This window comes from Solenopsis invicta, chromosome 1, assembly GCF_016802725.1.
Source record: "Solenopsis invicta isolate M01_SB chromosome 1, UNIL_Sinv_3.0, whole genome shotgun sequence".
Taxonomy (NCBI): domain Eukaryota; kingdom Metazoa; phylum Arthropoda; class Insecta; order Hymenoptera; family Formicidae; genus Solenopsis; species Solenopsis invicta.
In genome coordinates this window covers 11,906,497-11,928,635 of record NC_052664.1, presented here as the reverse complement: position 1 = coordinate 11,928,635, position 22,139 = coordinate 11,906,497, and the positions used below count along the sequence as shown (strand labels likewise).

The window sequence follows — 22,139 nt, the reverse complement described above, 5'->3', positions numbered from 1 at the left end:
AGTTTAGTTCCCCCGATAATGGAGATGTGGATAATGGAGATGTGATGGATCACACAACATTTAAATAGTCTGGTTAAATTAATTGATGTCTTCAAAAGGGACCTATAAAAAAATCGTAAACGGTAAGTCCAAGATGTTCTGCAATTTTTATGTATTGCAAAAAATTAAAAAATAATACGCAAAAATTTTATAATTATATCATTAAAATTATTTTATAAATAACTTAATATTAAATAAGCTAATGCTGTATCACAATAAAATAATATAGGAAGGTACTACTTAATAAATTACTTTTATTGGTTAAATATATGTGTATAACGCTATAAATATATATATATGTAAGAACCAGTTTCTCAGTATTTGTCTGTATTAAGTTCCTGAATTTTTAAGAATTGCACATCTTAGATTTGTTAATTTAGCTCATACTTACTTAGTAAGAATAATTGTTTCTTGAAAATTTAGAACAATCGCGTGGGAGGTTAACAAATTGTATTAATCTTGATGCAGGTTTAACGTCTATAATTTACAACTTGGTAATTTTTTAGTGATTTTTGGAATTAAAACGTAGTTACAACAAAGTCCTGTTCGCGATCAATTGCTAAGAATAATTAGCAATGGCTAAAATGTACTGCCGTGTGGATTCATATGTGCTGGGAATTTAGAATGTGTCAAAATTTTGACACGTGGACGGGGAAGATTCGAAGAACAATTTGTAGACTGAAGAAATGCAGAAGAGTGTACAGGGGGGAGGGGGATGAAATCGGTGAGGGAATTGTAAGAAGGATACAAACTATTTTGTATGATTTTAAAAGCGAATAAATGTCGCGTCTGGCTATGACATGTGGTCTTGCATGTCCGCCAATCAATCAAAGACTGCTGCTTGACAAAAGAGATCTTTCTGTTCCTGCTTCATAGCGAGCTTAATACAAATATTAATTGCGTTAACTCATTTTAAGAAAATAGATCAATATAAAAAGTAAAAGTTTATAAAACACGCCTGTATCGATTAAATCGATCACACGATGTATCGATTAAATCAAGCAGCTATAATAGAAAAAAACATTAGAAAGAGGATTAAAAGGCAATTTTCATTATAAATATTATTATACGTTTACGCCAGTAAATTAAAATATATAATATAGACACATTAAAATGTATAGTCATTTCACTGCTTACTCAATTGTTGAATTGAAGATATTATATATACGTTTTCCTAGCGAGTTTGTAACTTTAATCCAACTTCACATCTCTTAACACAAGAATAGCTCAGCTAAACTATTTATCCATTTTGTGCTTTGTCTTGCAACATACATATGTATATGCATTTGTCGTTAATTGAATTAATTATTAGAGAAAAATTTGTGAATGCTGCATTCCCTTTTTACATTATATTGCACTAAGAATACACCACATGTTAAAGACTTTGTCATGCTTTAACATCAAGTATTATCCAGATTTGAGACACCAAGTACGCACTGTAGATTACAGGTACATGTATTTATGGCCATCTTAACGTTGCCACAATCCTTCTTTTCGTCCACATGTTCATCCTCCTCGATCTCCTCATCGTTTCTCGATTTTCTTTTTCTCTCCTCCCGACCGTCGGACGTATTCCTTTGCTTCAGCGAGTCGTGTTTGCAATCCGATCGTCTACAGTTGTGGACCAGGCAGGCACTGTTATCTGGCATTAACCTGCTGATCGGCAACATGTATCCGACGGAGTATGACGGAGTAGCAAAATTGTTATTCCTCGAAATACCGTCGAAGAATGCGTTCCACTTACTAAAGAAGGATTCATAGCCTGTTGCTGTACGATTTTTCGTCTGTATCGTCGTCCTTGACACAACATCCTCCGCCTTTGGTGCCTCATTTGGTTGCTCACCGAGCAATCGGATCGTCCATGTGACTACAGCGAAAGTCGCCGCGTTCGTTGGAAATGCTCGAAGAATCGTCGAATTCAAACCCCGGTATAAGCAGCTGTATCCTTCGGCGCGTACAGATTTCCTCAGACAGTCCAGAGCTCCTGAATAACGATTGCTACTTTCCGCTTGTATGCGCGACTTGATGACATCAATGGGGTAGGAAATCACCCAAGAAGCTGTGCCAGCGAATCCACCGGCCAGCAGCATATGAAGCGTCGAAATTGGTTGTTTCGAGGACGTCTTGGTCAGCATCTCGTAGGTCACGAAGTACACACCGTAACTCGGTCCTTCCCTGAGGAATGTAATACCTAGACCCTTAAAAACGCCGCGATAACCTTCCTGCCTGTAGACGTTCCTCAAGCACTGCATCGGTCCTTGAACGTTACCTTGACCCGTGGACTGCAATTGCAAACGTGTTTTCGCTAATTCTATTGGACTCGAAACGGGAGTTTGAGCAATCCCGGCAGATGCACCAGCCAGGAAATACGATGACATTCGATCAGGATCAGACAAATTCCGCTGAGTGTAACCGTAAACGCCGAAGACGATGGCATTTACCACAGCAACTCCTGCGATTGGCGAAGTCATGCCTTTATAAAGACCACTCACCTGAACGAAAATAAATTAATAAAATATTAAAAGATTCTGTCTATAAATGTGAAAGTAAGTAAACTTTGTCTGATTTGTTTCAATATGGTTCTATAATCATGTTTTTAAATACCGATTCTTTTGCGAATATGGTGCGCAAACAATCCCATGTGCCCCGATATTTTGGATTGCGGCAGTCCTGAGTCTGCATGTGGACCTTGACCGTATCCAAAGGATATCCCACCATAATACCGGCACATCCTAAAATTTATAAAATTTATTATTAAGCGTTTTATTATTATAATATGTATTGTGGCGACCGTTTGCCACATGACCAACCGATAAATTCGAAAAATAACATTCACGGAGACAAATAACTTATTTGACAGCGTTGAGCAGTTGAGATAAACATGCTTATCTCGATAGCAAGTAACACGGCAGAAATATATACAAAGTAAAGAAAATTTGAATAGATACGAAAAATAATAAACAGCTTCCAATTTACGGACCAAATGGAGGGTATATAAGGCAGATGAAAGAAGAAACGCTCTCGCCAAGTATTCGCTAGCCTCAACAGACATGTATCGTACTTGTAACACGGACATCTTAAAATTTCTTACATTAAACCGAAGCGCTTTATATTAAACCGATATAAAACTCACTCAATTTCTTGATTAATTTATTCATTACATCACACTCACAATTGACTTAATCACAAAGTATTATTAAATGCACTTTATAAAATAAATAAAATATATAGTCTCTCACAAGAAAGTGTACAACCTTTATTTAAGATTATTGATCGTAGTGCCATCTCATTTATTAATATAGAAAAGCTTAAAGCGTGTCTTTTTGCACAATAAGTGTTTTATAATTATTTCAAACGTTACTTTTTATTTGAATATAAATTTTCAAAATAAATGTAAAGTGTCTCAAATGTAATATTCTAAGTTTTGCATTTAAAAGAATTAAAATTATTGCATGTTTACGCTTCAAAATGACTTAGAAATTTGAAATCATTTATGCAAAAGTGAGTGAAGCAATATAAAAAAGTAGGGAACGTTGACTATACCTGCTAGAGAAAGATTTAATTCGACAAAGTCAAGAGAAAACAAAATCATTCGTTTATTTAAACGAAATCGTACGCCAACTTTGTGCCAAGCTCAGAATCAGCATTGTATATAAACATCATCAGACGTCATTTACATATTTTACATGAATCAAAGATAAAATATTGTTTCACAATCCAAAAGTTCCTTCTTACACAAAAACACGTTACAAAACGATTGGCATAAGCTCATGAAAATTTGAGAAAAGATTGAGATAACGTTATCTACATAAAGTATAAACTTTAAGAGGATAAAGCCTATTTTTATTCTTAAGCAGCTATTGATTAGAATCAGAGAGCTATGGCACTTTCTATCTTTTCAATATGATGAAAAACTAATTAAAAATATACTAAGGAAATACCAAGCAATAATTGACAATAAGGGCGACTGGATCCATTATTAGATAATTATGTAATATTTTTATCTACTTTATCTATTTGGATTATACTACAGTATCTTTTAGATTGTGTCTTCTCGATATGCTGTCATATACCTTCCTGTAAAGCAGATTATTGGATAGATGGATTTATAAATATTAATGTAGTTCGTCTGCTGTACAATATTCTTCATTTATTTGCGTTACGCAATATTTATAAAAAATTTAAATATGATTTTGCAACAGGTTCTTTTATTGAACAATCAAACGTAGAAAAAACGCAAAAAAATATTAAATTTAAATTTATGCAAAAATATAAATTTTTTTATAAGAATATTAGCAGAATTTTTATTTTTGCATAAGTTTGACAAACAAAAAAAGCATTTTTTTCTCAATGTTATTCATAATCCGTGATAACAAAGTTATATGATAAAATAATTGTTTTTTTTTTGTTGCTATTTAAACAGCTCAAGTACGAATATCATAAAAAACAAATGATAAATTTTAATGTTTACAAAATGTTTGGCTTCTAAATATGTTATTCTTGATCTGTGATAACCACATCATACGATAACATAATTATTTTTCCTTATTTGTGCTTAATTTGAATATAAATATCATAAAACGCGAATAATACTTTTAATTTTCATTAACACAGTTGCATCTTTTTATTTAAACAAATACATATTGTGAAAAATAAATGATAACATTAGCTTCCATTAACTCAGCGTGTATTTATCAAGCAAACATATTGTAAAAACATTGAATAATTTTACAGCTAATAATATAAGTTTTGTCTAAGTATATACTTAAAGGAAAAATGTTAAAATTTTGAAAGACATATCAGTATAATTTGCGCTAAGTTTTACCTCCCAAACATCCAGCAAAGAAATCAAGCGAGCAAGCCATCTTTGCCCTGTATTATCTATAATGACCTTCCACTTGCAATATCGTCTGCTTCTGTAAGGCTCGTCTTCAAACCTCGTTCCTTTCAAGGATGCATCGAAAGTTGTACAAATTGTTGATCGGTTAATTATAGCGGCCAATAAATTCGAATCCATGAAAGACTGATAACTGATTCCTTTAAATTAAACTTCAAACAAAACAACATTCGTTTATTCCTGGAAAAACAATTAGTCAACAATAAGAAAATTTAAGACCAGCTAAAAGATATTTTATATTATAAAAATATTATTATTGATTTTGATCATTGTTTTATAGTTTTTTTTTAAATATTATTAAATGTTATTTATTTTTGAGTATTTTATTAAAATATTGTATATACACATAAATAATTTATAAAAATAAGATCATTATATTTACAATATTTCTATAATTAACACGTTTAAGACAGCGTGATCACCATGCAAGTCATCGTTATCTTTTCTTGCTAAATTATTATCAACCAAGTGCTTCCTACGTAAAGAACAACAATAATATTTCTGTGATTTTAAAATAATTTGGCTACCTCTCTATTAATCTCAATAATCCCCGGTGATCATTTGTGATCGGTACAGAGATCACGTCATCCCTAACGAATATTAACTTGTGACCCAGATGGTGTCACGCTGTCCTCAAGAAATGGTTAGACGAAAATGTGTCCGTCATAATAATGTGCTAATTTGATAGTATTAAATATTTTATTTATATCACTTTTTTTTCTTATCTTTTCCAACATCGATTTAAATTGATTTAAATTTATTATTAAATATTAAAAATGCGCTTATTTCTTAACATATTTTAGAATACTTATCGTATGTTACTGATTTAAAATTGCTGAGTGTAAAATTAAAAAAAATTTTAAAGAATAACAACACAATATACTCGCAAAAGTTTTAATTTAAAAATATTTAGATATATTATTTTAATCAATATAAAACAAACTATTTAAAAGAACACTGCTTCACTGAAAACTGTACATAAATTTTTATCAAGTGACGAAAACTTCACTTACCAGACAATGTCAAATAAAATTCTAACGCAAATCACTCTTTCGTTTGCCTTTTACCAAAAGTCACATGTACGCTACGTCTAAACAAAAATAATCGTTCCGCGTGTTTCCTTCGTTGAATCTTCTTTCTTACTGAAATCGGTATTTCTTCCAGCTTCTTAGTGCACAGATCTCTGCATTATCAAACCATGACATACCCACACAAACGTTACTGTAACAGTGTGCTAAATATTATTGAAAAATATGTTAGTAACATTTTTGTACATCCGCCAGAGTCGTAACTAACTTCTCATGTGCCTTGCGCAGTTTTATTTTTGGTCCTGTAATGTTTTTGAAAATAATACATATTGAAAACAGTAATTTAGCAAATACAATATAATAATTGTTTAAATTATTTATAAACAATTTTTGTACCTAAGAAATATATAATATTTAAATGTATTAAAGTATATAAATAAAAACAATTATTTTAATATATCTTTTGTGGCTTTTATTTTGAGGTACTTATTTAATCATATCGTTATAATTAATATCTTTAATGATATTATATTTAATCAAAGTTATAAAAAAATTGAATAATCGTTCTTGTTCAATAGTCAATCTTAAACAATTTTTTAATAAATTTTAATTTGCTAAAATTTCTCTCACACGAAGCAATACAAATGAGAAGAGTGAAATATTCAGCGAGCAACATTGATATTCAGATATGAATCCAAGGTTATCAAAAGTTTATAAACTGCTCAGTAGAGTTGCAACTTTAATAAGTAACTTAACAGTATTGTGCTCAAAAAATTAAATTAAATTAAAGTAAATGTATGAAGATAATTCCAATAAAAAGCCGACACTGGTTATGTAATATATATTTTCATTACAATTCTTAAGACAATTGTTAATCAATCATGTGCCCATCTTAAGAATTCTCATTATAATTGTTATTAACTTGTACTGAAGATGATCCCAACCATCGAAACGTCTACATAATTAATTTTATTGACTAATAAAGTTATAATAATATACATGTACAACCAGCGTCGACTCTTTATTGGCATTACTCTTATACATTTAATACAATTTTTATGTTTTGTATTAGTATTGAAGCTTTAAATTTAAGGGCACAGTAGCAAAATTTGACATTTGAAAATATTATTTGACATTTTTTTAGACAGTTCCATTTTATCTCTCTTTGCCCTAGACCTTGGGTCTGTTGGCCCTGTCTAGTTACAGCTCTGATATCCGTCGTAAGCTACCGTCGTGACAGAGCGAAGCATAGGTCAAACATTTCATGATAAGATTGATCTCAATAATACTCATGTGTTTCATTATATATTGGCAGCACTTGCCTGCATGATTATTGGGACCAATAACATGATAGATAATGACATGAGTTATTTTGCTCATTGCAAAAATGAAACATGGAACAGTACGGCGTTTAGATAGTGTGTGCTACATAAGTAACAATTATCACACATAAAATCAATCCATTAAGTTAAATGTTTTTTAATTTGTAGAAAAGAGTAACAAATAGAAATACAAATAGAAAGTATAATGCAATTATAAAGTTAATAAATTTAAAAAGGTTTCGAAAAGCCAACATTACTCTTTTATGACAAAAAGTCATGAAAAAAATAAATACCTGATATAATAAATTTTACATTAAGTCTATTCCTATATTGATTTCTCTTTATTTTTAGAGTTATCTTTATAAAATTATATGTTTTATTTTGTGTTCATTTATTAATATTTATTTCCTGTTCTAACTAGTAGCGTTTTTAGGGAGTAGCAATTGTATTTGCAATTTAGATAATAGATTGCAGAAAAAAAGGTATTATAAAAAATATAAAATAACTTACAATTTTTTTACAAAAGATAATTACAATATTAAAAATAACTTTCATTGTTTTTAAAAATATTTATAATTATACAAATTGAATAAACCATACCTTTTACGGTCGTAGCTAGATCTTCGTGCTATTTTTGTTTGTGTGATAAACAAAAATTTATAAACACATTCAAACTTAGCGAAACTACACTAATTAAACTGCGATAATTATATTATACATTATTGGTCAAATTCTTCGCCTTATTTCATTTATAATTATATTTAAAAAAAAGTTGCCAATATTGACATAGCTCTCTTAAAGTAGCACTTCCTAAAAAGTAAGTAAGTATAAAAGTAAGTATAAAATCTGATTTTTTTTGCAAATTGCATAGTTTAAACAATAGTGAGTATATTATTGGTTATATTAAATCATTTTACATATTTGTAGCTTGCTAAAATTATTTTGTTTATATTTTTTTCTTTTAAATTTTCTTTTACTAACAGATAGTACTAGGAGTAGTACGGTTTGGAACATAAAATCGCTGAGCAACATAAAGTGGTATACCTTTCTGCGAGAATAGATAATAATGACGAAATCTTTAATTACAATGTTGGTAGATGTTACGAATTTCTTCACATTTTCTTTAATACCTTAAGGTGATCAAGAATCTTAAATTTGTAGTTTTTTTATAAATTTTGTTTTCTAATATCTACATAAAGATACTAATACATAATTTTACATAAGGTGTCAAATACTGAAAGTATTTGTTACTGTTAATTATTTGACTCTTTAGCAAGCTTAAAATACAATATGTTCTTACAATTCCACCATACAGACAAAAAAATCTTCTCTGAATAAAATCGAGACTTTGCCACCGCTATGTAAACTTTTTCCAAATTCTTTTGAATTGCGGATTGTCATACACAATCCATTTCTTGTCATCAATTTCAATTTGATCTAAAAACGTTTTTAATAGGCCAAGTAAGGAGTTCTCAACAAAGCAACGGTTTTTTTTTTTTTTTTCGTTTGCTAAATGAGGCTCTCACGTACTAAGCTTCAATATGTACTCGGACTTTCTCAATGTAGCTACGATAACTGATTGAATTATCAATGTTTAGACTCTTTGTAATCTTCTCCGTTAAAATTCATGGATTTTTCCATGACTATTGCACGAATTGAGTTATTATTATATTGTCTAGTGTAAAGCTTGTCCACAATGTCAAAATTACCATTGAAATTTGGCGTACCATTTTTTATTCGAATCAACAAAGTAGCTTCTCCAAACGTATTACAAATGCTTTCATGGATTCTTATGACGTATATAATAATCGCACTTGAATATTTTTTCTTCAATGCCATTTTTACTTTAATAAAATCGCAAAACAATTCGAATCGCATTTAGGAGAAAGTAGGATTATTGTACGCACTGGGTAATTGTACGCTTTGTGGTTTGGCATCTTCCCGATGAATAGAGATTATATCACGATAATATTTGTAGGCTGAAAGTATTTTTTTAATATATAACCATACGTTATATCATTTGAAAAACGTAGTTAATTAGAAAAAATAAGAAAAAGTAAAATCATGATTTTGGTTGCGATTTCGGCGTTCAGAAAATAAGGCAATAAGTCCGTATTTTTAATTTATTTATTTAATCTCGTTATACCTGACAAAAGTACGTTTTTTTTCGTGCGTTTTTTGAGCTATTATTTATTAAATTTTATTAAATAGTTACTGAGTAATTATTTTTTTTATCAAATCAAGTCAGTGGACAATTTTACGCATTCATCTTGAAAGGGACCAACTATAGTCCCAAGCAGAACAAAAAGTCAAAATGACATCAAAATGATTCACAATTATGTCAAAATGAAATCAAAGTGAATCGTAATTGATCGAAAAGTGACTTTTAATAATCATTTTGTAGTTACTTTGACATCATTTTGATGTCATGATGATTCCCTGTTTTGCTTGGGGTGCCACTAGTACAGTGTAGTGTAGCTAAAAGAATGGGCTATAATCTCATTTTTCCTCCGCGTGCATTTATCCAACCACACGTACAATTATCCAAGACCCGAGAAATTTTTTCGTTTATCCATTTGTCTCTTTTTGCTGAATATAGCATTACCAAATAAAAAATTGTTCAATATGACAATACATAATGATAAAAAAATGTTTAAAGTTTCTATTTCTATACTTGTATCAATTTCAATTTCAAAAATCACTTTACTGCAATAAATCTCCCTTAGGTGCATGGAATTTATCTACTTTTTCCTATTTCTTATTTGTGTGACGACAACGGATAATGAAATGTTTCCAACAATAGATAATATACTATACTTTTTTACCACTTGCCATTCAGTACCATTTACAATGCCATCTTTTGAAAAACCGTCAACCCATCGCAATAATCTAATAAAAACGATATTACAGTATAAATTTTTATTAATATTTATACTAATATTTTCTTTGTTATATCTCTATTTGCACCTAACTATATAATTGTAATTAAAAATTAACTTTTAACTTAAGTTAATCTTATCACAATTTTTAAATGAGTCAGTTCTTTGTTTATTATTTATGCAGCTTTTAGTATAACTAAATAGTAGTATAACTAAATAATAGTATTTAGTATAACTCGATTTTATAAGGTATTAATTTTTAATTACTTGCCCTAAATATAATTAATTTTAAAGTACGTATAGAGTATTTCGGAACTGACATTATGTAAGGTTTAATAGAGAATTACAAGTTATACAGTTTTGTTAACGGCAACTTGTGTCTAGAAGTATCTTAATTTCCCCTTTAATATAGCAATAAAGTTATTAAGAAAATATTTCTGAAATAAATTTCAAAGACTAATATTTATTATTGTAATAAACTTAGACAAAATTATAAATATACATATACAAAGTGTCCTGTCATTAATTCCTCTTAAAGATATTCCTAAGGTAATTTAGAGATGAAAATTTTAATACAATAGTGTCAAGACTACACGTATAATATTATATATTTTAAATTATTTATAAGTCATAATATAGACTTGAAACCGTGATTTATGTACATCAAATTAAATAAAAGGAGGGCCACAACAGTCATAACAAGATCTTGGTGCTGAAACACAAAAATATTTCATATGTGATTTTTACGTACAGGTTCAAATTTTGAGTGAAGTAATATTTTTGTAACTTTTAGTGTTGGTAATATTAAATTGATTTGTAATTTAATTCTATAATAATACTGTTTGAATTTATTTCGAGAATTGTGTTTAAAACCAAAAATAACGGTAGGGAGTTCAAATAAATTGGAAACTGTATGTAAAAATTACATTTAAAATATTATTATCAAGATCTTGTTATGATTGTTATAGCCTTTCTTCTATTTATATATCTTTAAAGTTTATCAATTGTAATAGCTAAATTTTGCACGCACAATAAACGTAAACACATATACAAATACATACACGTACATACATATACTTTTTTTTTTTTTTTTTTACGAAGGGGAAATGCGTTACCGCATACCCCAGGCCCCAGGGGAGGCCTGGTGGTTATGTGGGGCTCTCACCTGCCGGCGACGTGCCGGCAAGGGCCTACCCACTAAAACCCCTCCGGGTGTCCTGTCCTGGTCCGTAACTGGGGGGCTCCGAGAACGCGTGCAGCACGCTTCCGGTATATACATGAATATACAGGATGTTCGAAAATAGCTACTTATGCCCTCGTGGATTGCTAGACCAAGTCAAACTGAGAAGAAAAGTCCTTTACTATTTTTCAATATTCGTGATAGTTATCGAAATAAAAATTAGTAAAGTTCAGCGAATGAGTGCGTACTTTTCCTGTCCACCGTGCGCGAGGATCGCCCGTCGGTCGCCAAGCCCATGGCTGCCGTAGCCGCTGGCCGGTAGACAATGCTGCTACTCCCTTCTCACCGTGCCGCTTGATATATCCGGTATATCCGGTATATCCGCAGATATATCTCGAAAGATTTTGATTTATTGATTTATGTTGCGTTAAGTCTATGATATGATTTGTGAACCAATGAAATACTAGCTTTAGTTATTCTTGTTGATACATAAGAAATCTGTTGAAAAAAAAAACATTATAACTGTAAATTAATTTCCTATTAGTCATTATTTCGGAGATAAAAATTTAAGAAGAAAACTACACGATTAAATTATTTAGATTGTATTGTAACCTTAAAAAAAGGTTACACATATCGTTTACAACGTTTACGTTTAAGTAGAAATTGAAAATTAAATTTCATTGCCTATTAAATATTTGTATTGCATACAAAATATTGAAATCGTTATAATATAAGGTAATTATAAAAAATTATTTCATTATTTCATTAATTATTTATTTAAATTTACTTTTCATTGAGTTTTATACTTCCTGCTACGATATTTACAAATTACCCAGATAGCACACAGCATTCAAAAAGAATTCATTTTGAAATGCAAAAAGAATTCTTTTCCTAACTTTTTTTTTCTTTTTCAGAAAAAGAATTCTTTTTGCATTTCAAAATGAACTCAGTATTGGTGACATAAATCTGAATTTTTTTTTTACTCTTTTTGAATTCTCTGTGCTATCTGGGTAAGTAATAATTTTTTATATCTGTATTTTTAATTTATGTATATATATATATATATATATATATATATATATATAAATTAACCGTACCATTAGGCCCAATAGTCGATGTCTAAGCATGGGCGCGAAATACGAATTTGAATTGTAGTTTGATGGAAATCTTACAATAGTTTGCCTTACAAAATTAAATTCTTTTTCTAGAATTTTGAAAACACTGAAAATACCGAAATTGAAAATACATTGGGTTTTAAAGAGAACAATTCAGATATATCAACTACATCAAGAAATAATAATATATTAAAGGATATTACGTATAAAAGTAAATTTTTTTATTTACTTATTTGTAATTTAAATTTTTATTTTACAAGTATTATTTTTAGATGTTTATGATATTTCTTGTATCAACTTTTATTTATTTTTTAGGAAATGTTGACTTAAATACAAAAAAATGTGTTCAAGTAAAGTCATAAATTAATTGCAACAAAGAGCTATTAATATCTAAATCACGTCAGTATATTTATATTTAGTTCTAAAGTCAAATATTTTTCAAAAATAACTTTTTAATGAAAAATGTTGATCTTTTACAGAATCAGTGGAGCCTTGTGTTTTCATATCAGATGAATCAGTCAATGGAGAAGCCAATGAAGATACAAATATAAACAACACAAAATTAAAAAATCAAAATATAAAATCAACTATAACAATAGCAGTAACACATAGTAATATTTATTTGTATAGTAAATTGTTTTTATATAATAAATATATTGTATTACTTAATAAATAAATTATATTTTAGAAGGTATTAAGAAATGCAGACAAAACACATCTCACAGTCAGCAACTACAAAAAAAGTATATTAAAAAGTATATAAAGCGTACTACAAAAAAAGGATATTTTGAAAATACTCTTTCGTATACAAAATGTCTAAGCACAAATATGGAGAATGATATGAAGATGCGTAAAGAATATTATAATAAAAAACTTAAATTTATGGAACGTGATGTTATAGCAAAAGAACGAATTGCTGCGGCTATTGAAACTTTTTTGCAATAAATCAAGAAAATGTAACTTACGAAGAAGTAGAAAATTTGGAAGACACAGGTTATTAGTTTAGAAGAAAAATGTTTATTAGTACAATGTTTATTTTTTTTAATGTTTATTTTTTATTTTAAACTGATCAAAATTGCTATGCCAAAGCTGCACATAACTGATAATTGTTAATACATAAGTTGTGCAATATTAAATGTATTATGTGTTATGTGTTCATTATATGTGTGTACAAAATATGATTATAAGCAAAATAAAATTAAACAAAATGTTATATAATTATTGCATTATTGATAGATTTATATTTAATTTAAGAAAAAATTTCTAATTATACGGCGTTGCATTACTCTTGCTTTTGTAAGATCAGGATTTAAACGCCCTACAGCAGCTTCAACTTCCATTGGTCTCTCATTCAACATACCAAAATCCATATGTAAATCATAATCATCATCTGGAAGAGGTAAATTATTTTCTACACACATATTGTGCAGAACTACACATAAATTTATAATTTTAGAAGCCACGTTTGGAGTATAATGAAGTACACGGTGTTTCAACAAGCAACGAAAGCGCATTTTTAATAATCCGTTGCATCTTTCAATAATTGAGCGTGTTCTTTTAAAACATTGATTATAATGTTCTTCTGGAGTAGCCAGTTGAACATCATTCAGTGGAGTTAGAAGCCATGGTCTTAGTGCGTAACCTGAATCACCTAACGTATAAATAAAATAAATTTTTTATTATAAATGTAAATATTTAAATAAATGTAATAAAACGTATAATGTATACAAACCTATCAAATAAAAATTATCATGCCCTCGTGCATGTAAAGTTTGCATCACTGGCAAAACATTGCAATGATTCCAAAACTATCATGACACCTTCCAGGATATCGAGCATTAACATTTAAAATTTTCATTCTTGAATCACAAATCTATAATAAAATCATAATATAATAAAATAAAATAATTGTAAATTGTATGTAATTCTATTACAACTGATAGATATAATATGAATCTTACATAAACATATATATTTTAAATATTTTATATATTTTTTATTATATATTTTATATATTTTATGTATTTTTTTATATATTTTAATTTACATTTTTATACTTTATATACTTTATTTTATATATTTTATATATTTAAATTACTTACTAACTGTGTATTTATGGAATGGTATCCTTTTCGATTTACATATACATGTTCTGGATACATTTCATTGTTCTTTGAGGGTGGAAATATAGCCACGTGAGTACAGTCTATACATCCTACGACACCTGGGAATCCATATTCTGTGTAAAATCTATAAATACCATATTAAAATAACTCAAATAACTTTAAATCCATATTCTATGTAAAATATATAAATGCCGTATTAAAATAAATAACGCAAATAATTTTAAATAACAACTAAATTTAATTAATTTTTCGTACGCATTACGTATGGTCGTAAGCTCTTCTAAATTCCTCGGAAAATAAACCCATTCATTAAACACATTGGGGTGATTGAGTACTATGTTTACATCTCGAATACAACGACTTACAGAGGATTGACTAACTCCAATATATCTATTGCATCCAATACCTAACTGATAACTTCCAACTGCATAAAATCTAAAAGCAGTAAATACCTATAAAAATAAAAGTTGTTATAAATACAAAACCTAAATAATATAATATCTGAAGTATAATATTTATAATATATTAATTATTACATGTTATACAGCTTTTCTATTACCTTTTGTTCCGCATCTAATGCTAATCTTATTGGATCACTATATTCCTCTACTATGTCAATTACCCTTTGTACCATATCTTTACTTAAACGAAATAATCTCATAAACTCCAAATTATATAATTCAAATGGATCATTACGTTGAAATCTTTCTCTATTTTCAAACACAATGTTTGCATTTTCCAAAACATTTATTACATTAAAATTAATTAACCTTCTTAAAACCACCATTGTTATATGAAATTTTTACTGTTATATAAAATTTTGGTTATTTATCGCATACGAATCTTCACTTCGAATGCCATACCCATACCCATACGTAAATCGCATGATATTTTTCGAATACAACCGCGTAGTAATCATTCATGAATACCAACTGTTAAAAGTCGTATACGAAACTGCCATTTTCGTATGCAATATATGTTCAAGAATAGGGATGATAATAAACTATTGCACAGAGCAAATTCCATATATTAAAAACAGGCCATAATGTTGTAAAATAAAGGCAAGCGGTAGAAACCTAAAAAAAATTTAATAAAATTATTTTTAGACCCAAGTCTACTTTGATAAGTTACAAAAAAAATATCCCGTACAACACATTACATAAAAATAAAACGGTTTCTGTCAATTTGACTAAATTTTTTATATGTGGTTGCTTTTAGGCTACAGAGAGAAATTAATGACCATGACTTCAGAATGGCTCAATTGTTTGGTTATAAAGCTCTAAAATACTCAAAATTGTATTTACAAAAATCGTGTTTTTCTACAAAACGTCACTCATACTCATATACACAACACATATGACTGCGTTTTATTTGAACTCTCACGCGCACTAAATTTTCTTCTATCTTTATCGCTTGTTATACTTGGAAGCAAGATAAAATGAAGCTTAGCGCGTAAGCGTTCAAATGGAATCCATGGCAGCTATTATATTGTGTGCGTATGTGTGTGTGTGTGTGTGTGTGTGCGCGCGCGCGCGCGCGTGTGTGTGTAGAATGTTAATATTTAATATTAAGTAATTACGAGAGATGTTTTGTAGAAAAAATGCAATTTCTGTAAACACAATTTTCAGTACTTTAGAGCTTCATAACCAAAAAGTTGAATCATCTTGAGGTCGAGATTATTGAAATCCTTAATCAGCATCCTAAAAGAAATCACACATATAGTTAGTCAATTTAACAGAAACTGTTTCTTTCATGTGTTATGTACAGGATTCTTTACTTTATTAATAAAAATAAAATACGTTTGCTTACTTGTCACATGAGAAAGTCACTAAGTCGCACCTCTCCAGAAGTGCGTATTAGTAAATCAACATTTGAAACGTATAAACAATTAAAAATTAAATCTGAAATAATATCTTTTTTTTTTGATGTTTTTATTCTTTACACTCTTTGCTATATCTTTAATAGTTTGGGTAAGTTCTTTTATCTTTGCAGCAAGTTCATCCTTGCTACAAAGATAAAAGATCAAATGCATTTTTAAATTATATACATATGTTTTAGAGAAGTAAGTTCTCTCTCTCTCTCTCTCTCTCTCTCTCTCTCTCTCTCTCACTTTCATATTTAGTATGAAATATAAACGTAATAGAGTTTATACTAATCATACTTACGTGTATAAGAAAGAGCAAAATTGAAAATTATTTTATTGTTTTCCTCAGTTCTCATCATTGCCCGAGCGATTGATTCGCGTATGTCTTTTCGTATGAAAGACAAATTGCCTATTACACGAATGCGTACTCCGGCGTCTACCATTTTGTCTCTGGAAATAAATTTTAATGAAATTTAAAATTATACGATAAAGTTAATACTGATTTAAAATACATACGTGTTTTCCAATATATTTTTGTAAATCTTCATGAGGTTCTTCATTTCTTCTTTACTAAAAATTGTGTATACTAAAAGCATACACTGTTACTTCTTCAATGTTCTTGGCATAACATTAATATTTTCGACAATTTCCCGAATCTGTTGCAAATAAAATATATGATAAATAAAATATATATAGACTAGTGTATTTATACTAAAAAAAAATTGTTTAAAAAATGCATATCCCTTAATGTGCGCCTTCTTTTTTGTAATTGTATGCTTCTTTGCATAGCGTCTAATGAGCCATTTTTGTCACGATTAACGTAAATTTGTTAAAATTTTAACAAATAATAATAAGCAATAATGATTCAGTCGTATCATGAATAAAATTGTAATAAACCATACATGTCAACAATTTAAAACGTTTCAAAAAAAACGTTTAAAGTTTGTATTGAAATTTTTATACAGATAATGTGCAGTGTTAGTTCTCGCTGTGATAGCACCGCAAATGTTCAGAATCTTTATAAAATATTTTGCAGGGCTATTCTGCAGCCCTTACAACTATCACAATATTCACAATTGTACACTTTAACAGCCAACTTATATAAGCATTTTATACCAATTTTATAAAAGGCGATTTTCTGTTTTATAACGAACTGAATACAATCGCGCCGAATACAATCGGACTTAAAACGCAACCGTAAATTGAAGACACAATATCGCAAATTAAACTGATCGTCAATTTTAATAATGATCCAAGCACATCTTATCCTATCTGAGAAAATCCATGTTAAATCAATAGTCGCATTTATTGTTGACGCTTTTCCGTAATGATTGGTTCTCTTGATGTGCTTACTTCGCGAGCTGCTGTCAACGCGGAGATTACGTTTTGACAGTTAATAGACATAACTGTTACTTGCATCACGAGGTTAATGGTGTAATAATAATGTGTTGGTTCTGTTTCCTGCCTCGATGAAGACTTTTCTTTTCTATTTGGACGACTTCACGATTATTTTAGATAAGTCGTAGTCGTATTAAAAGTTTATGTTTATGGTTATAATATCATTATAAAGAATTGATACTTTGTGTTATATTTCATTTTCAGCAATTTTGTTTAATACTAGAACAAAACAAGCGCGCGCTATAGAGCTTATAATAGTAAATGTATATTATATTATATTTAAATAAATATAAAAAAATTAAAAAGTTAATCAAGTTCAGAAAATTTTTACATAAGTTAATAAAAACAATTTTTTATATTTTTTTATTATTATTGATTTAACATGAACTTTATATATATGTATGTATGTAATACAGTTATAATTACTTATAACTAAAGATGTGTGTGTGTGTGTGTGTGTGTGTGTGTGTGTGTGTGTGTGTGCGCGCGCGCGTGTGTGTGTGTGTCTTCTCCTCCAGAGGAAAAAGGAGAAAGCACGAAGAACGCACACTCAGCTCCAAAGGAAAAAGCAGAAGGAAAATGAGTATTAGAAAGAGAGAAAGAAAGATAAAAAAGTGAAGTTGACTTACACCAATTGAAGAAATTTAGCAGGAAGTTCCTTAGGAATCAAAGTTCTTCAAATCGTTGTAGAGTGCACTGTGGAATTCTAAGATTCGCTTTGGCCTATTTATACTGCTTCTGAATAATTAAGTTGATAATTATTCACGGACAAGACTATTCCAAAACTGCTTGATATGTTTACTATTACCGCATAGCTGCTGCTCTCATGTTTTGATTGTGTTGCCAAAACGTCACCGACAGGAACCAGTTTTCTTAAAAAACTCTGCAATTTGTCTCAAGGATACAATCAATTTAATATCGCCCACTCAAAGAATGCGGAAAGATTTAAATATGTGTATGCTGTGCATCCAGTTCCTCTCTCTCTCTCTCTCTCTCTCTCTCTCTCTCTCTCTCTCTCTCTCTCTCTCTCAAAAAAGAGAAGGTAGATATAAAAAATATGGCAATGGGAGTAACGAAATTAAAGAAAAAAAGCAAAGGAATAGTAATTATGGGTTGTGAAACTGGAGAAGAGGTGAAAAAATTGAAAGAGACAGTACAAGCTAAGCTGGGAGAGCATTATAAAGTGCTTGAGTCGTCTCAATCAAAACCAAAAGTAAAAATTGTTAACATAAATTTAGAAGAGATGAACTTAGATGATAATGAACTTATAAATACAATTAAGAAGCAGAATAAAATAAATACAGTAAATATGCGAATTGTGAATGGTTAAAGAAAAGAAAAGAATAATTAAAGAAAAGAGTAACAATCAAAGAAGAGGAAATAAAGAAGGATCAATAATAATGGAAGTAAATGAAGAGACGCACGAGCTAATATTGAAGAAATCAAAACTAAATATAGGATGGAAGAAATGTCCTGTATTTAATCACATCAGTGTCTAAAGATGTTTTAAATGCTGGGGGTACTTCCACAGGACCACATTGCTAAAAATTGTACGAGAGAAGAAACATGCTGCAAATGCGCAGGGAATCATAGCTCGCGTGTTTGCACAGCGATGGAGAGCAAATGTGTGAATTGTATGTTCAAAAATAGAACATACAATCTAAAAATAAATAACGAACATGAAGTCATTAATCGAGAATGTCTAACTTTTAAGAGAACGTTACAGGAAGAGAAAAGGAGAGCAGGTTGGGAGGATACAAAATAGCAACTACCGAAGAAAGAAGAAATAATTATGTATACAAATGCGCAGAGCTTACCAGCGCACATAGACGAACTGCAGCATCAGCTTATGAAAAGGATAAATCCTGTGATGGTAGCGATGTCAGAGACCAGGCTGATTAGTGACATAGAAGACAGTGAAGTAAATGTACCGGGTTACACTGTAGTTAGATGCGATGCCGAAAATAGGAACATAGGGGGAATTATTATGTATATAAGACACGATATTAGATATGAAGTAGTATTAATAAAAAAGTTAGATTCAAATTGCTAGTGTGCTGCGATAGAAATGAAAGAAAAACTTTATAAAGGAGTAATAATGGTAATATATCACTCACCAAGCGCATCGCACGGAAATTTCATAAGATTTTTTGAGGATATAGTAGAGGAGTTAATAATAAAGGGAGAATGCATGGTAATAGGAGATTTTAATATAGACCTTATGACGGACTCGTTTTATGCGAAGAAATTACAAAAGACAATGTTAAGCTTGTGCATGAAACAATATGTGAACGAACCAACAAAAGTTACAAAAGACAATCAGACAATTAGAGATTTAATTTTCTCTAATAATAATAAAATAGTACAAGTAATTCATGAACTTAAGATTGCGGACTGTGCGTGGCTGAAAATAAAGTTAAGTGTGAGTAAAAATGAAAGTAAATACAGGGAATTTAGCGCTAGAAACTACAAAGACTTCAATGAAGATAAATTTGTTATCCTTTCTGAGCAAAGAAACCTGCATCAAGTTTTGTTTCAAGCTTAACAAAACTGCTGCAGAAACCCATCGCATGCTTGTGGAAGCAATAGATAAAATTTTAATTTTAATTGGTTGTATGATAAGACTTTTTATTTAATAAAAATTTTACTTTGAATCTAAATGTACTTTTTTACATATATACTTGTAAATTAATAAAAAATATTTTCTACATATTTCTTACTATTTAAAATCAGAGCGTATTTGAAACATATTAATTTAGCACATTTAAATATATTAAAATATATTTAAAATATATTTAAATATATTAAAATAATATATTTAAAATATATTTGTAAATCTAAAAAAATGTTTGATTAAATTAATGAAAATAATACGATATTTCAACTGCACTATTTAACGACTCCAAACCCTCTTTACTGTGTATATGGGTGTGTGTGTGTGTGTGTGTGTGTGTGTGTGTGTGTGTGTGTGTATCACAGCAGAGATATCCACTTTTCCTTCAAAAAATCATATCTTCGCAACAAAAAACATTTAAGGACTTTCAAATACGGCGTTTTAAAGCTAAAGAGTCACACTTTCAAAATAAAATTTGGCAAAGTCATTCTTTTTAAAAAGTATAATTATGTAACATGGAGAATATGAGGTATTTTTGGGCATCTAAAAATCTACTTTTTTTAAAAAAATCATATCTTTGCAACAAAAAAGTTTGAAAAACTTTACAATACGGCGTTTTAAAACTAAAGATTCATACTTAAAAAAAAAATTATATCATTGTCATTTCTATTAAAAAATGTATTTATGTAACAAGGCAAATATGAGGTATTTTTGATTAAATCGTGTCTAAAATTGAAAATTGATGTGTTTCATGATATATTTCAAAAAAACTCCTTTTTCTATAGCATTTTATAGTATTCCAACTTTAAACAAAGTATATGCGAGTAACATTCGCAAACCGACCTGTTTGAACGTATTTTGTCCAGCTTTTTTTATGTAAAATACTCACAAAAAAGGTTTCACTTACACACTATATGGGTCGCATTGACCCTAACAAAACTTTGCTGCAGTGTCGTTCGAATTCTAGTTGACCAAAGAAGTTGATCAACCATATCAATCGAAAGAGGAGATTTTAAACTTTTTTTACGTCTTGGTCCGAACCTCCTATTCCGTCTTTATATAGCAAGCGTTCAAAACTTCATATGGGGTCTCTCAGACCCACTTACGTGTTTAAGGGTTAATATGTATTATAGAATGTTAGCTAATGTACAAGGGCATCCTCACTATGTGCTATGCCTGAGCGCGCGGATTCTAGACGCTACAATTGGATAACTTTATTAATTTATAATTCGAAAAGTATCAGAAGAGAAGAGGGTATTATGGCTACTGTGGACAATATGACTACCCCTATTATTTCCATTTTTAGGTGACGTATTCTAACAATTGCTTATGGAGTTATTTGTTAGTAGTTTGCCGTTTTTTAGTGATGCTAATATGTCAATACATAATGACTGACAATTGTTATAAGGCATTTTTATTTTTGAGCACTTTTAAACTTTTTCAACTTTTAACCTTTAATTACGTATATTTCCTCATTATTTTTAAACTTGAGTGTATTATCACACGAAAGTACATACACTCAAGTGTTTTTTTGTTATTTAACTTTTTATTCGGCCGTATACATTTCGAGTTATACAAAATTAACACAATAACATGGAATTTTGTTAATTTGGTTTTATAAGCAAAATTTTATAAGCGAAATATTTCTTTGATAAATTGATTATTATTCTAAAGAAC

The 22,139-nt window shown here is 29.4% G+C and overlaps 2 protein-coding genes across 15 annotated transcripts in view; both read right to left on the bottom strand.

The window, feature by feature from the left end:
- Positions 1-29: 29 nt before the first annotated feature.
- On the bottom strand, positions 30-6,189 carry LOC105193369 (mitochondrial basic amino acids transporter). 4 transcript variants are annotated; one of them, XM_039446604.1, is made up of 5 exons: positions 5,950-6,188; positions 4,865-5,116; positions 2,644-2,771; positions 1,784-2,531; positions 30-102 (listed from the first exon to the last, which is right to left on the bottom strand). In XM_039446604.1, exons 2-5 carry the CDS (start codon positions 4,902-4,904, stop codon positions 92-94), a joined length of 927 nt encoding a protein of 308 aa, XP_039302538.1. In that variant the 5' UTR covers positions 4,905-5,116; positions 5,950-6,188; the 3' UTR covers positions 30-91. The 4 variants fall into 4 exon arrangements, with proteins under 4 accessions (XP_039302538.1, XP_011156084.2, XP_011156083.2 ...); XM_011157783.3 differs by lacking the exon at positions 30-102 and adding an exon at positions 1,553-1,692 and having other exon boundaries at positions 5,950-6,183; XM_011157782.3 differs by lacking the exon at positions 30-102 and having other exon boundaries at positions 277-2,531; positions 4,865-5,088; positions 5,950-6,189.
- Positions 6,190-13,476: 7,287 nt separating this feature from the next.
- Positions 13,477-22,139, bottom strand: part of LOC105193391 (putative nuclease HARBI1) — a 44,353-nt gene continuing 35,690 nt past the window's right edge. For 3 of the 11 annotated variants that reach the window (XR_005574180.1, XR_005574181.1, XR_005574175.1), the window contains exons 4-8: positions 18,478-18,731; positions 16,967-17,106; positions 16,396-16,900; positions 14,563-15,662; positions 14,316-14,333 (exon numbers count right to left, since the gene is read on the bottom strand). Coding sequence is in view for 2 of the 11 variants with exons in the window: in XM_039446068.1 (XP_039302002.1) it covers positions 14,238-14,333; positions 14,563-14,710; positions 14,842-15,038; positions 15,146-15,373 (669 nt within the window). In the remaining 9 variants the exon portion in view is untranslated. Of the gene's footprint in view, positions 14,112-14,192; positions 14,334-14,562; positions 15,663-16,395; positions 16,901-16,966; positions 17,107-18,477; positions 18,817-22,139 lie in introns of those variants that run through there. The other 8 variants (XM_039446068.1, XM_039446062.1, XR_005574178.1 and 5 more) reach the window with 8 other exon arrangements.

Coding starts and splice junctions, on each gene's coding strand:
- LOC105193369 (XM_011157782.3), bottom strand. CDS start 4,904: ATGGCTTGCTCGCTTGATTTCTTTGCTGGATGTTTGGGAG. Junction 2,772..4,864: donor CTTTGCTGGATGTTTGGGAG/GTAAAACTTAGC, acceptor TATAAATTTTAG/GATGTGCCGGTATTATGGTG. Junction 2,532..2,643: donor CCATATTCGCAAAAGAATCG/GTATTTAAAAAC, acceptor ATTTTCGTTCAG/GTGAGTGGTCTTTATAAAGG.